Genomic DNA, 14,467 nt, shown 5'->3' with positions numbered 1-14,467 from the left:
TGTTTCAGTGCATGAGATGTTCTGTTATTCTGACCCTCTTTTCTTACTGTTGAGTGGGAGTAAAGATACTGGCAGCTTTAAATGAATGCTAATAGTACTATACAACATTACAATGGTTAATGTGTTGTCTGTGGTTTAGGTGCAGTCATTACGGTATGCCATTAGCTTCCTCAAATGATTCTTTGTGCTTCTTATACTTGTTCACTTGGTGTCTTTCTTCCATCCTCACTCTCTTATTGCCATTTCATTCATTCCTTAGGACATGCTGAAGAATACTCCCACTGGCCATGTGGACAGGCTGCCCTTACAATTGGCTTTGACTGAGTTGGAGACCCTCGCTGAGAAACTCAATGAGCAGAAAAGGGTGGCTGATCAGATCACTGAGACGCAGCAGCTGGCTCGCTGTGTCAGTGACCGCTCTCTCAGCAAGGTGAGAACACACACACAAACACACAGTTACTCAGCTGTTTTAACAGGATGCTGTTGCCTTGATGTAATCACAACAGTATAATTCCTAATCCCAAAACCATTTCATGGTTTCTTTCCGACTTCCCTTTTCTTAGACATTTTTGCAATTACTTTTCACCAGCTGGTACCAAAGTCATTATGTTCACACAGCTCTCCTAGCAGAGAGCTACAGATATGATTCATCACATTAACTATGGGCATCTTACACTTGCATTTGACAACCAGAAAATGCCACAATGCTTTTTGTCTTAAGTTTGAACAATATATCTATTATTTTGTCACTTGAAACCCCCCAAAAACTTAAACCGAATATTTTTCATAAGTTTTTTTTTTTCTGAAAGAAATTTATACTTTTATTTAGCAAGAATGCATTAAATTGATCACACGGGACATTAAAGGCATTCTCTTCGTCAAAAGAATTCTGAACAAATGACATCACAGTTTCCAAATATTAAGCAGCACAACAGTTTTCAAGAGTAATAACAATGCGAAATGTTTCTTGATACCAAATCAGCATTAAGGATTTCCGAAGGATCATGTGACTGGAGTAATGGCTGCTGAAAATTCAGCTTTGCCATGACAGGAATAATTAAGGCAATCAGTTCTGCATTTTCCACAATTATCTGTGTGTGTTCCAGAAATGTGTATGTGTGAAAGAGAGAGAGAAGGAAATGGAGATGTTTTTAGTTGATAATGTTAATACTAACTTGTCTATATTATTCATACATCTTATTATTCATCTTATTTAGTGTTCGATTCACATGGTGATCATGTAACTGTACCTCAGGTATGCTCTAAGTAATGAAGGCTCCAATTTTCCCCTTTTATTGTCCAGCCGCGACAGCCTGTGACTACATTTTTTTTCAAGGCTAAACATTGAAAGTATTAATGCAAGGTCTTGCTTAGTTAGGTTTGTGCGATACCATTTCAATTTCTTCTGTCTATCAGAACGTGACAGATTAACAATGTAGAACAACCAGGCAATGTAATCAGTCATGACCTAATCCCTGATCGTACATTCTGATGCAAAAATCCCTTGATGTTGCACAGTATGCCTTGACTTTTAAGACCACTCTCACTAGTCACAAATTTTGAAGACAATTGTAGACCTTGCTTAACTAATAATTAGGGATGCATTATATATCAGCCAGCATATCGGTATCGGCCGATATATGTTCATTTTTAATGTTATCGTTATCGGCCTGGTAAGAAAATGTGGCCGATATATTAAAACCGATAAATAATGTATTATTCCCTTCAGCTGAGACACTTGTTGAGAACTGTTTATGTTTTTGAATTTCTTGTAATATGATTGAAATCTCTTCCAAAAATGAAAATCTGGTTCGGGACAACATGTGCAACGCAAATCTGTCATATCGGCTATACAACAATATAATGAGAAGAACATCATTGCGCGCTTGCGACGTGGATTTAATTGTGAGACTTTTGTTTTTGTAATCAGGCTCTCAAAATTAGATCAAAATTTGGATTTAAGTTTATCGGCCGATATATATCGGTTATCGGTTTTCAAATATAAAGAATTATCGGTTATCGGTTATCGGCATCCCTAATGTAACACTACCGATTATGATTTAATCTAATCTTACTGTATGCTCACAAGGCCACTGTTGGTTTTCATCTCCTGACAGTCAGCCTTTAAACATGCTGCCAAGTACTGTACCTGGACATTACAGCTGACCCTTCCGTTATCTCTGGCCTGTATTTTTCTTCATGGATTCATCAGTGAGTAATGATGTCTGAATATATGCCAGGGGTGTTTCTCTTCCATTACCATGATCAAATCACAGGCCAGCCTCTGCAAATCTGAACAAATGCATTTCTCAATAAGAGGAATTAGAGAGTAAATGAGACACTTAATTGGAAAGTCTAAGTTGCTCTCAGTATCTCTTGTTTGGTTCGCTTGTTTTTGCTTTCTCTCTTTATCTGTCTAGATCGCTGTGTGTCATGCCTCCCTCTGCTGCAGTCATTTCTCTCTGTCTCTCTCTCTCTTCATGCATATCTCTCATTTTATCCTTCTGTTTGACTCTTTGGGCCCTATTTTGACACTCTGAAACACAAGTATCAAGTAACTTTGTGTGCGGGCACTGTTGCTATTTTACCGGCAGGATAAATGACTCTTGCACCCGACGCAAGTTTAAAAGGGGTTGGTCTGAAGTAGCCTCATTATTCATAGGTGTGGTTTGGGCGTAAAGTGAAATAAACCAATCAGAGCGTCATCCAACATACCCTTTAAGAGCAGGTGCGCATGTTGCATGACGGATTGTTATTATAACGGGCGGGTTTACCAAAAGAGTTTACAGCCGATGAGACTATTGGGCAAACAGGTCTGATCTTTCAGTACTACAATTAGTCTTAAAAAAATTGGGTAATTAGGTTTTTTCATCTTCATGTAAACCACAATGATTTCCCTCATGTGTTAATATTTTTCCTTGTTATAATGTATGATTTGCAAAACACAAAATAAAACTACTGCATCTGTGTTGATGAGAGAATCAAAGTGTATGAGCATTGTGCACCCGCTACATTATGGCCAAGCATGAGCGCTTTAAATAACTTTATGAACAACGCGCCACTGACTTTAGACCAGTTTTTTTGGTCAGTGGCGCAATTGATTTCTGCAACTGTAAAATAGCACCAGGGAATGTTTGCGCCGAAATATGCCTCCTTTTTTGCACCGATCCGCCCAGGGAGCACAAATTCATTCCCTAGTTTATCGACGTGTGTCTTTGGAGGAAAAAAGCCTGCTTTTCTCGGGTGCAAAATAGGAATGATGCATGTGTCAGTTTTGCGCCGGTACAAGATAGGGCCCCATCTCTTTCTTCTGAAAAAACCAGACTGCATTGCGAGCTTAGTGAAAAATGGGGAGAGTTTGAACCCATTTCCTTATGTCTCATTAGATATGTTGCAAAGCTACCTGCATAGGCAGCATCGTAAGGCATAGTTGGTGCACTCTACATGTAAAGGGTGTTCAAATAGCTATTCAGTCTTCTAAGTTACCAAAAAAGGGAAATTAAGTCCCAGAATGCATTGCAAGCTTAGCTTAGTGAAAAATGTGGTGTCCCGTACACTGCTTTCTATGTATTTTGAGCATGTGCACTACCTACTGTGCAGTGGCTCCAATCTTAACTTATTTTTCAGGGATTTCAGATGCATTCCAATGTGAAACAGTCAGTTCCTTTACCCCATATACATGCAATGAAATATTCATCATCTGTCTCAGACTATTTGAGTTAGTAGGCCAGCAACTATAGTATGGTGCACAGGCTAAGACTGCAGCGTCTCCCTGTCGCTCTTCAGCAAGCATATCACATACACCACTCTCTCTCTCACACACACACACTTCCATCCAAACTTACAACCCATTTCAGTCTCACTCTCAATTCAGAAAAGGATATCTGTCCTTTCCGATAACATTCTGTTTGCTTCGTCATCCTTTGGGGGGCGCTCTTACTATATAAAAACAGAAAACCTGGAGCATGCCTTCTGTTCTGACTGACTGAGGGTCTAATTTTTCAATGCATTTCAACAAAGGCCAAGCAGTGTTGCCAATTCCCTTTGGATACGGCAACTCATTTTGTGTGATGCGGGCTACAGAAGCAGATGCATTATTTATAAAACTACTCTCCGGACTGATCAAACACCAACACGCAATATTTATTTGAGCCGCTGGACATTGGGTTTCGCTGCTGTGATTTTGATATTATTGCTGATGTAATGAGGATGAACTCTGGGACTGTCTCCTTACACAACAAAAAAAAAAAATATATATATATATATATATATATATATACCCCCCCCCCCAAACCTGTAGATTGGTGCTGTTCTGTTTATGTGATGTAAGTGGTGCAGAAATTGCACACTTTAAAGAGATAATTCACCCAAAAAGGATCATTTATTGTCATCATTTATTCACCTAATGCCCAAATCCGAAAGATTTGAAACACAAAAGAAGCATATCTCAAAATATGCTTTTTACAGAAGAATGCACTACAGGTTTGAAGATGTATAAGGCTGAGTTGATGATGACAGAATTTTCATATTTTTTAAGGTGCACTCTGCTGGAGTTTGTTACATTCAAACTTGGTCTTTTCTCGCAGGCGGATCACGCAGCTCATCCGACTTAAGAAACTACCTGTGGGAAGATGAATGTTGAGCTATTTTGCAAGTTTTTGTTTCAAATGGTGTGTATCATGCATAAATAGCATTTTTGTGTAAACGAAAGGAGGGTTAAGCTTCTAGTTAGATGACTGTAATTTGTGAATGAGTTTAGTCACCTAGGCAGTCTAGCTCGCTATAAACAATAATTACATGTCATAACAGATACAGAGCAGTCAGAAAGGCATTGGCAACCAATGTTCGGGAAAGTTACTTTTAAAAGTAATGCATTACAATATTGCATTAATCCCTAAAAAAAAGTAACAAATTGTGTTAGTTGTGTTATTTTTATGTTTCTTTTTCTCACCTGGGCTGGACTTTTCTGATAAAAACAAAACAAAAGTTAAATTTTTAGCAAATGTAAAGGCCTTTTTCACGGCAAAAGTGAAATGAATAAGCCTCAGGCTGAAAGAAGTGCGAATTCAATAGAGGCCACAACTCAAACAATCCTTTTAGCTGGGCTGTCATTCTGGATAACACAATAATTGGATGCTGGAAAAGAAAGTCCAAGACACTTTTTTAGGCAATATAAACACAAAAATTAAACACAAATGCGATGTTTATCTTAAGTATATCTTTGCTTATTCGTATGGTTGAATTGGGTCATCATCATCAAATGTCAGCAGCAAAGACATTGGTTAATGAAGCGAGATTAAAGACATGGAGTATATTTGTGTTTAACATTTAATTATTGGAGATTTGCGTTTCGCATTTCACTGTTCTTATTCAATTTAAGGAATTACGGAATCAGATTTTTGAGCAAGTGGGATGAGTGAATGTGTGCTCACATTTAGTCCAGAACTACTTTTCGTTGTTGTTGAAAAGGTGTAATGCATCATAAACGTTTAACTTTTAAAATGCAAATGAAATATTAAGGCTCTCAAAAAGTTAAAATAACTGATTTTATGTAATTTTATAAAATTAAACTTTTAAAAATGATCCAAAAATACATAACCAGCCAGTGTTCAAAACTATCTGCTTGCCTTAGTCAGAGCGGTAAGCTTGTAATGATGTTTTTAATTCCAATTAAAATGAATGTTTTTGATTTCCGCGGGAGATTCAAGCATGTCTTTGCATTATTACGTCACATCTGTACACATAAAAAAGAGTCTCGGCTAGTACTAATTATTATGTTTCTTCTCCAAAGTGTTTCCGAAATATAATTATCATTTGAATGTTTCCTCTTTACCTTAGTGCATAAATCTCAAAATGTGTTTCTCAAATTGATATCAGATTGATGGGGCAGACGATCTAAGGCAAAACAGATTCGGAAATAAAGGAGCTTTATTTGAAAGTAGAGTTTTTGTTCAGGAAAAAACAGATACTGTTCTAAAATGAAGTATTTACATATTTTTTATAATGCACATTTAAATGTATGTAGTTTGTAGAGTCTACACTTCTCAAACCGATTTAAAACGAGCATCTCCTCAAACGAGCTCTCCCCAACCTTTTCGGCTTCAAATATACTGCCGTTTCCAATCCTCTGTGCTGCCTTTCTGTGAACCTTCAAGTGTCTTTAACGCCACACTTTGGCCTGTAAGTAAGCGTGCAGCCATGTAATTGGTAGCCTCTATTTTGTAAGACTTACGTGTAATCAGTGTCTCCCCTGTCTTCTCTTCAGCTGCTGAACTCTGAGCAGAGCTCTTTGATCCTTTGCGAGACGCTGATTGAGACGGTGTATGGTGAACGAGGACAGGTCCTTAAATCTAAGGAGAGGAAAGTCTTTCTCTTCGGTGACATGCTCATCTGTGCCAACATCAATGTCAAGTATGTGTCCAGGACAAGGTCGATTGACTTTCTCTTTGTCACTCCACCCCCCCCTTTAAGGCCACACTGACTGATTGATTGCCGATCTAAATACAGACTTCCGAGTCTCCAGGAGCATTACTGTGATGTTGACCCAATATGAGGGGGTTAGCCACTAATGTTTGAGGCACAGGACAGAACTAGCCAGAGTCAAATGGGCCTACATTATCTGGGAACAAATAGCAGGGTGTTTAGCTACAGCGACATGAATTATCCGCATAGATCTAAGGCAAAAAGGCGCTTCTCTTTTCCACCCAAAGAGATTATCTATGACAGCTCCATTGATCACATCTCAGCAGTGCAAAAGGTAAAAAGCTAAGTGAAAAAGCTTGCGGTGATACTAAATCTCGAAGCTTTTGAGCTCGTCCTTCCACTCCAGCATGTTGGGTCTCTGTTCTACTAAAGTGTGGCTCTACATGATCGTTTAGAAGATTACAACAAAACATGAATAACAACAACCCCACCCAACAGCTGGAGCTCCAGACTTCCACTATATACTCAAGTTGTAAATAAAAAAAATCAAGAGTATCGGGGTATGTTTAACATGATTGCATTTGAGTGAATCCTATACCAAGTGATCTGTTAGGTTACTTATTTTTATGACTGTGCAATACATTTTGAAATGTTATTCTTTTTGTCACCACCAGGGGCCCCCCTGATATCAGCAGTCTGGTTCCAGTAGGTCCCAAGTATAGCCTGAAGTGGAGTGCCCCCTTGCAGCAGGTTCAGGTAGTTGAAGTAGGTCAAGAGGGCTCCCAATCTAAGGACACTCTTTACCAGCTTGGAGGCGTCAAACGTTCGGGCAGCTCTTCGGGATTGGGTAATGGCACTGCGGTTGGCGCTGCTACTCTTTCTAAACAATCAGATAGCATGCACTCCTTGATGCGAGTCTCCGAGACATTTTGAAATAACTGTCCGTTTTTTTTTTTTTTTGTGAGAAATGCAACCTTTTATGGCCTCAGATACAGATGAGTGTGTCTCAGGTGAGGTAGATAAGAATAACAGAGGAATAGGCTAAGCAATCTTGTTTCACTGTTTGATAGACCACAAACATATTCAGTGTGCTGTCATCAGTCTTGGCGCATTATTTCCACCTCCACTTCCAATCAGAGAGAGCAAGTTCAGGAGATTGGAATCAGGGCTGAACACTCTTACAAAACATTTTTGTGTTTCGAGTTGGAAAACGAGGAGGAAGAGAGCAATTGTGGGGCACCAAGATAAATATGCTGACGGAGCTCCAGGTACAAAGTGTTATCAGGATGTACAGGTTCTGGCTGTTTAAGCCTTTTGCTTTCTGAGCTGAAATATTAATGGTGTTGTCTCTGAAACGCCTATGTTGGATTGTGCACACAGGGGAGCCAGGAAATTAGATGACAGAAGATGTTTAATGCTAGGGCCTAGCAGACAGCTTGCGGGCAGGAGTCTTTAGAAGACCTCTTATGCCCCACATGCCTTATTTCGCTCTGAAATCATTATAAAACAGCATTCTGTCCAATTTATCTGCCTCCGTTCTCTTCCTGATAACTTGTAACTCAGCAGTAGCCTCCCATCTACTTCCTATTTCTCATTCCCATCATTTTCTCTGTCATTTCCTTCAATTTCAATTTCAAAATACTGGCATGATTGTTTGACATAAAATGTTGCCAAAAAAATCAATACAAGAAATAAAAACAGTGACTGGAAAAAATACAATAAATATAGCATAAATATATAGTATAGAATACATGTTTTTCTTTTTATTAAATCGCCCCTAGGCTATTTTGAATATTACCTGCCATGCAGTGTATAATAGTTGTTTGTGAATGTGAAAGGTCTGCAAAGTGCATGACAAATAAAGTTATTGTCCTAATAGAAATAAATGAGCATCAGAATTTTAAGTCTCACTTACGTAACATATCAATGCGAGATAGGTTTGTATAAATGTGAATAATGCCAGTCTATGATCTTCATTTACTGCCCATAAACAACAGCCAGGACCCAACCCTCAGTCATTTTAGTTGTAGCGGAGAAGCAACATGTTGGTTGGTGGGGTCCCCTTCGGTAGAAATCGTGTTCCACAAATTGGCCACTTTCACGATTAAAGGGGCAGGGCTCAAGTCCCCCTGCATAGACCCCCTGTGCATGCCACTGCGACACTGTAAGTTGTCGACAAGTCACAACAGGCTGCTCATTTAGAGCAGAGGAAAGGAGATGTTAAGAGAGACTGAATCCTTTGAGTTGTTTCAGGCACTGTGAGAAAAGAGGTGATATGCAATGAATATAATGAGAAAATGAAAGTGTTTTTTGACCTTGAAAGCATCGAAGCCTCTTGTATGAGAACTACAAATGTAGGAATGTTTAAAATAGCACAATGAGGGCAATTTAATATATAGCCTGCATTTTTATATGCACTACAGTTTAAAGGTTTGGTCAGTAAAAGAAGTAATAGTTTTAAATGCTGAAATAGGATATATATATATTTTTAAAGGAAATTCATTTTATTCAACAAGGATGCATTAAATTGGTCAAACATGACAGTGAGGATATTTATAATGTTAGAATTCGATTTCAAATATATGCTCTTCTTTAGAAATTTCTTTTGAAAAAATTATATAACAGTAAAGGTAATGCACATAATATTTATGATATACTATACAATTCAATTGAATTGTAACATTGCATTATTTTCTATATACTATATACTGTATATGTGTGTATATATATATACACACACACACCCACACACAGACACAGTATATAGAAAATGATTACAGTGAAGTATGCCTCTGTCTCAACCTCACTAGTCTTAGAGAGCCACAGATTTATTCTTTTGAAAGCCTTTTTCTATGGCTAGACTGGTCACGGAGCCTGTATTTGGTGAGGAAACGTTTCAGTATCTCTGTCTGTGACGAGAGATATAAGATTGACCGTGTCCCTCTCTTTTATTCAGTGACCTATTTGAGCTGTTAGCACACATTCTGGTTAAGTAACAAGAAGCCTTCAATCACTATTTTCCAGACACCTTTGTCGTAGTCTGGTCTAGTCTGAATATGTCTTTCTTCAGATATAAATAGCAGCACATAGACACACAACCCTATTTTGCCTGGCCCACGTCACATCTCTCCTATTTTGTGATGTCACTCCATGGGGCTCCTTGCCCAAATCAGATCCCATGCTCCCCCAGCGTACCTTAAATGGACTCATTTTTCATCCCCTGCAGGCCCCAGTGCCCTAATTTATTGATGGAATAGGCCAGCAATTCCAGGAAGAGCAAGGCCTCTGTTGCCGCCACTCTAAAGCTGTATATAAAACAGTTGCATATTGCAAATCTTAGAGGCTTGTGAGCAATGAGATGTGTTCTTAATGGAGACTTACTGTGCAGTGATACTATTTTGGACAATTAAGCCCTCTCTCAAATAATTTATCCTGCTGAAATATTTCTAGACTTCTGCCATTTAGAGATAAAGTAATAATAATAATAACAACAACAAGAATATTTGTATATCGTTTTAATATAAATTATGATTATTTCTTGTATAGTATTAATACATATACTACTACAGCTGATAATTATGATTTATTACAAATTATAATATAATATTAATATCGTTATTACTATTTATACTTTTTATATTGTTTTATTATGAATTATATATAGTATATTATAATCAAATAATATAACATGGTATAATATATGAACTTTTGAACGGTAGTGTATATTCAATTGTTAAAAAAGAATTCTATTTTAATAATCTTATTTATTCATCAAAGAATCCTGAAAGAAAAAATGATCAAAGGTTATAAAAAAGTATTAAGCAGCACAAAATATAATATAATATATACATGTAATGTACAATATATACATGTGAAAATTAAATGTAAAGTTAACATTTTTGTCTCTTTTACCCTTAGCTGGTTTGGTGCAATATTAATTGAGCATTTTTGTCCCTGGAAATGATCACAGACAGACTTTTTTTTTTTTTGCTAAAAAAATTAATTAAAAAGTGTCAAAAGCACACTTAAATGTTAGTTTAAGAGCAGGTTTGAATGAGAAATCCAAATTTATTTGAGTGGCCCTTCTGGCATCAGCTTGGTTAACTTAAGGCTTTGGACAACTGTATTGGGTTTGCATAGGCCTCTGCTGGTGGCCGGCCAGCGTGTGTGTCCGTTTGTGACAATGTGTGAGAGAGAGAGATAGACTAGTGGAAATGGTGGAAAACCATGCAATAGTGTGAAAACAAGATCCCAGCACACCAACTGGATTAGTCTGGATTACAAGTCAGCACATTCACCTGAGGCCAGGGTGGGCCACAAGCCCACAAACCTGTAGGCCCGCCTGAGGCCTTGCCACACAACCAGAAAAGTGTGTAAACTCTGCCAGCTTGCGCTGTAGGGGCTCACTGTGCCTATTTTTATTCAAATGTGTCTGCTATTGATCAAGCCGTGCCAGTGACAGATGTCTCTGCGGCTGTGTGAGTTGAAGACCCTATTAAATTTCTAAAGGTTAGAGAGAGACAGACAAACCAGTGGAAGAAAGATGTAGAGGTGTAAAGAAAAGTGGATTGAATCCTAGACAGACAGGCCCATAGAGAGACAAGAGAGAAAGAGAGAGAGAGAGAGATGGCGTGTCAGAGCTTGAGAAAGATCTCTAACAGACCTTCCAGCAGTACTTGGAAAATTAGGTTTAGCTGGGGGTCAACAATTGCCCGTGCCGCCCCGATTCTGCACACAGGTCATGTGATTATGCGGAGGTGCTGAAAGGCCAGATGGTCCTGCAGTCTTCGCATCTAGCTCTGGGATTTAATTACTCTCCTCATTCCTGAGCTATCGGTCGGACACAGAGCAGATTCACCCCCGCTATTGATTCTGCAGGCAGGGACCAGAGACCGCAAAAAAAAAGGGAATGGGGATTCAAATCGATGGTACATTTCACGTCTAATGAGACACCTGTGTTCGTTTCGTCACCCTTAAAGGGCTTCATATTTCCAAATGGCTTCATTTTACACTCTGCTCCTTTTCCTTTTAGCGTTAGCCTCTGCGGCTGCACAAACAATGGGAACAATCGATCTATCTTCAGTATTGATTCTCTTTGTTAGTGGAGCTACTGGAGAGTATTGACAAACGAAAGTTTTGGGATAGTGCAGAAGTCTTGAAAAGTTAAGTTGATTTTGTTTAGATTTGCATTAGGGCAAGTTCCTTTAAGCGAAAGCCTTCAGGACAACGAGTCTTCCTCTTTAAAGGTCAGGCATCATCCTGAAAATTGTGTCATCGTAGACCACTATGCAGGCCTCCGATCAATCATTTTAAATGGAGGAATGTGCATTGTATAGGAAATCCTAAAGTGCTTTTTTATTTGAGCATAGCTCACAGTGTAACCGAGCTTTCCTGACTCGATTACATATTCGAATGATTCAGCACCTTACGGGAAGCCGTATCCGCAGAAATAACATCTCATCTAACGGAAAACCCTGGAGTGCAGGTGAATGTTCTGATAAAGCGTGGTGTGCAATTTAAGTGCTGGATAAGTGAAGCTGGTTATTTTTGATTGGCAGGAAGTATCATCCTGGGTCCGCCCCGTCTGTATCAGGAACTGCAGGAGTTGCAGCACGACCTCTCAGTGGTAGAGCAAGTCACTCAGCTCGTGGGGACTTTACAGGGAACGTACCAGGTAAATAATGTTCACTACCACACATCTGAACTCTTAAGCAGAAACTTGGAGGGAACTGACGTGCATTAAAACAAATACTTTGCGCCAAAGTAATTGTAAACATGGCTCATAAATTGAACGTGTGGCTTTAAGTAAAAAAAAACAACAACAACTTGCATGTATACTTTTAATATACCGTATTCAACATTTGAAGTGGATCAAAACAATACCAGCAACTTTAGAGGAATTTTTTTGATCCACTTCAAATGTTAACTACTGTATAATTCATAGAAATTTTAAAATACATGTTTTTACATACAATACTGTTCAAAAGTTTGGGGTTGCACTGTTGTTATCACAACATATTTTCTTTTGTCAAATCAACTTAAATAATTAATTTAGATGAGATAACTTATTATTTTGAGTTTCTGATGATTTAAATGAATCTCCTTCATTGTATTAACTCACTTTTTCCAGTTCAATCAACTTAAAATTTTAAGGCAACCAGGTTACTTACTTTTTTTTAAGTTAAACCAACAATATTTTTTTAAAAGAATCTCTTATGTTTACCAAAGCTACATTTATTTGATCAAAAATACACTAATATAGTGAAATATTATTACAATTTAATAAAACTTTTCTATTTTGCTGTATCTTAAAATGTAATTTATTTCTGTGATGGCAGTCTTCCGTTTCACCCGATCCTTCAGAAATCATTCTAATATGCTGATTTAGTGCTCAAGATACAGTTTTTTTTTTTTTTAAATTATCAATGTTGGAAAGAGTTGTGCTGTTTAAAAAAACAACAACAACAAAAGAATTATAGGCTACCCCTTTTTTGTATGAAATATAAATCTTCTGTAACATAAATGTCTTTGCTGTGTTTAAATTGAATATGTCCTTTCTCTCAAAAATGTAAATACAAAATAAGATAAGATGTGCTTTTGGATAAACAACATTTTTTTGTTATGAAAATATAATATCCTAACACTGTCCAAAAATGATAAAGTACAAAGTCCAGGAAAAATCTAGGTGGAATATATTAAGCAACAAAACAAAAGCAGTATGAGCCACATATGCTGCAGCCATCTGGGGATGGAAGCCTTTGGGGTATTTCAGCCTTTTCAGTGCAATTAAATTGTGATCAAAGTTCAGCAACCAAAGACGTGGATCATCAATTGATTATCATGGCATCCGCTTGATAGTTGGACGTCAACGCGGGGAAACCTTCATAATCTGATCTGCAGTCGATGTTCAGATGGGAGATAGCTCTGAACAGCGTGTCTGCACAGAACAAGGCTGCTCTCAAATCAGGACAGCTCCCCTGATGCCTTGCCAGCAACTAAACCAATACAAAAACAGTTAGTTTACTTCTTTTACTTCTGAGTGTTATATGAAAACAGAAACAGTGCTTTGTCTTGCATGCTTTCTTGTCCATAAACATGCTTTTGGCCTCTCTCCAAATGACTAATTCCTACCACAATCTAATCAGAATGTAAATGTGAGGAATATAGAGAGTGGGTGAACTTTTGCAGACCTCATTGATTTTGCAGATGTATTTTAATTGGATTTGGCTTTTGGAAGGTGTGAATCATTTTGTTTATAAGAGGGAAGCCTTTATTATTTCATCAATACTTCAAGGCCAAAGCCAAAATGAACAAAATAACAGTGATCGACTGGTTACAGGTCAGTTCCGATACGGTAAGCTGTGCTAAACAATGCTATATACAAATTAAACTAACAATATACAGCACACTATGATTTTAGAGTCAGTAAGATTGGATTCAATTTTGGGAAGGAGACATTAAATGGATTGAAAGTGACAGTAAATACATCACATAAATAGTTGTATTCCAAATGAATGCAGTTGTTTTGAATTCTCATCATCAAAGATTTCTAAAAAAGAAAAAAAAGTATCACAGTTTTCACAAAAATATTAAGCAGTTGTTAAGCAATTGTTTCTTGGGCAGCAAATCAGCATTCTAAAACGATCCCGAGACACTGAAGACTTTATCAATTGATCTTTATGCAGTTCCTAATTACATTAAAATCTTTCAGTGCATTTTTATTTAAGTTGTACAATTTCTGAACTGCGTTGGGTGAAAACTTGATGTCCAATGTAAAGTCAAGGTCCTAAAGCACTTCCAGTAAATGACGTGTTTGCTAGAATCACACTCGTCATTCTTTGCTGTGTTTATAGAATCTGAACACTACGGTAGCACAGGACTGGTGTTTGGCGTTGCAAAGGCTGATCCGCATCAAAGAGGACCAAATTCAGAGTGCCAACAAGTGCCGTTTACGATTGCAGGTCCCTGGCAGACCAGACAAGTGAGTAAACGGCTTAAATTAAGCTTCAATTTTCTTTAGCACCCTCAATAAAATTCAAAAAAG

At 37.8% G+C, this 14,467-nt stretch overlaps 1 protein-coding gene across 7 annotated transcripts in view; it reads left to right on the top strand.

Annotated features, from left to right (window-relative positions):
• The window catches only part of arhgef10la (Rho guanine nucleotide exchange factor 10 like a), a 110,910-nt gene that overhangs the window by 38,682 nt on the left and 57,761 nt on the right, over positions 1–14,467 (top strand). For all 7 annotated transcript variants that reach the window (XM_089125165.1, XM_089125167.1, XM_089125164.1 and 4 more), the window contains 5 exons: positions 260–430; positions 6,266–6,411; positions 7,098–7,270; positions 11,982–12,097; positions 14,277–14,404. In XM_089125165.1, coding sequence (XP_088981291.1) covers positions 260–430; positions 6,266–6,411; positions 7,098–7,270; positions 11,982–12,097; positions 14,277–14,404 — 734 coding nt within the window. The remainder of the gene's footprint in view (positions 1–259; positions 431–6,265; positions 6,412–7,097; positions 7,271–11,981; positions 12,098–14,276; positions 14,405–14,467) is intronic.

Source organism: Pimephales promelas, chromosome 21 (genome assembly GCF_988280905.1).
Source record: "Pimephales promelas chromosome 21, fPimPro1.hap1.1, whole genome shotgun sequence".
In the NCBI taxonomy this organism is placed as follows: Eukaryota; Metazoa; Chordata; class Actinopteri; order Cypriniformes; family Leuciscidae; genus Pimephales; species Pimephales promelas.
Note: the sequence above shows the minus strand (reverse complement) of the source record. Positions and strands in the feature narration are given on the sequence as shown.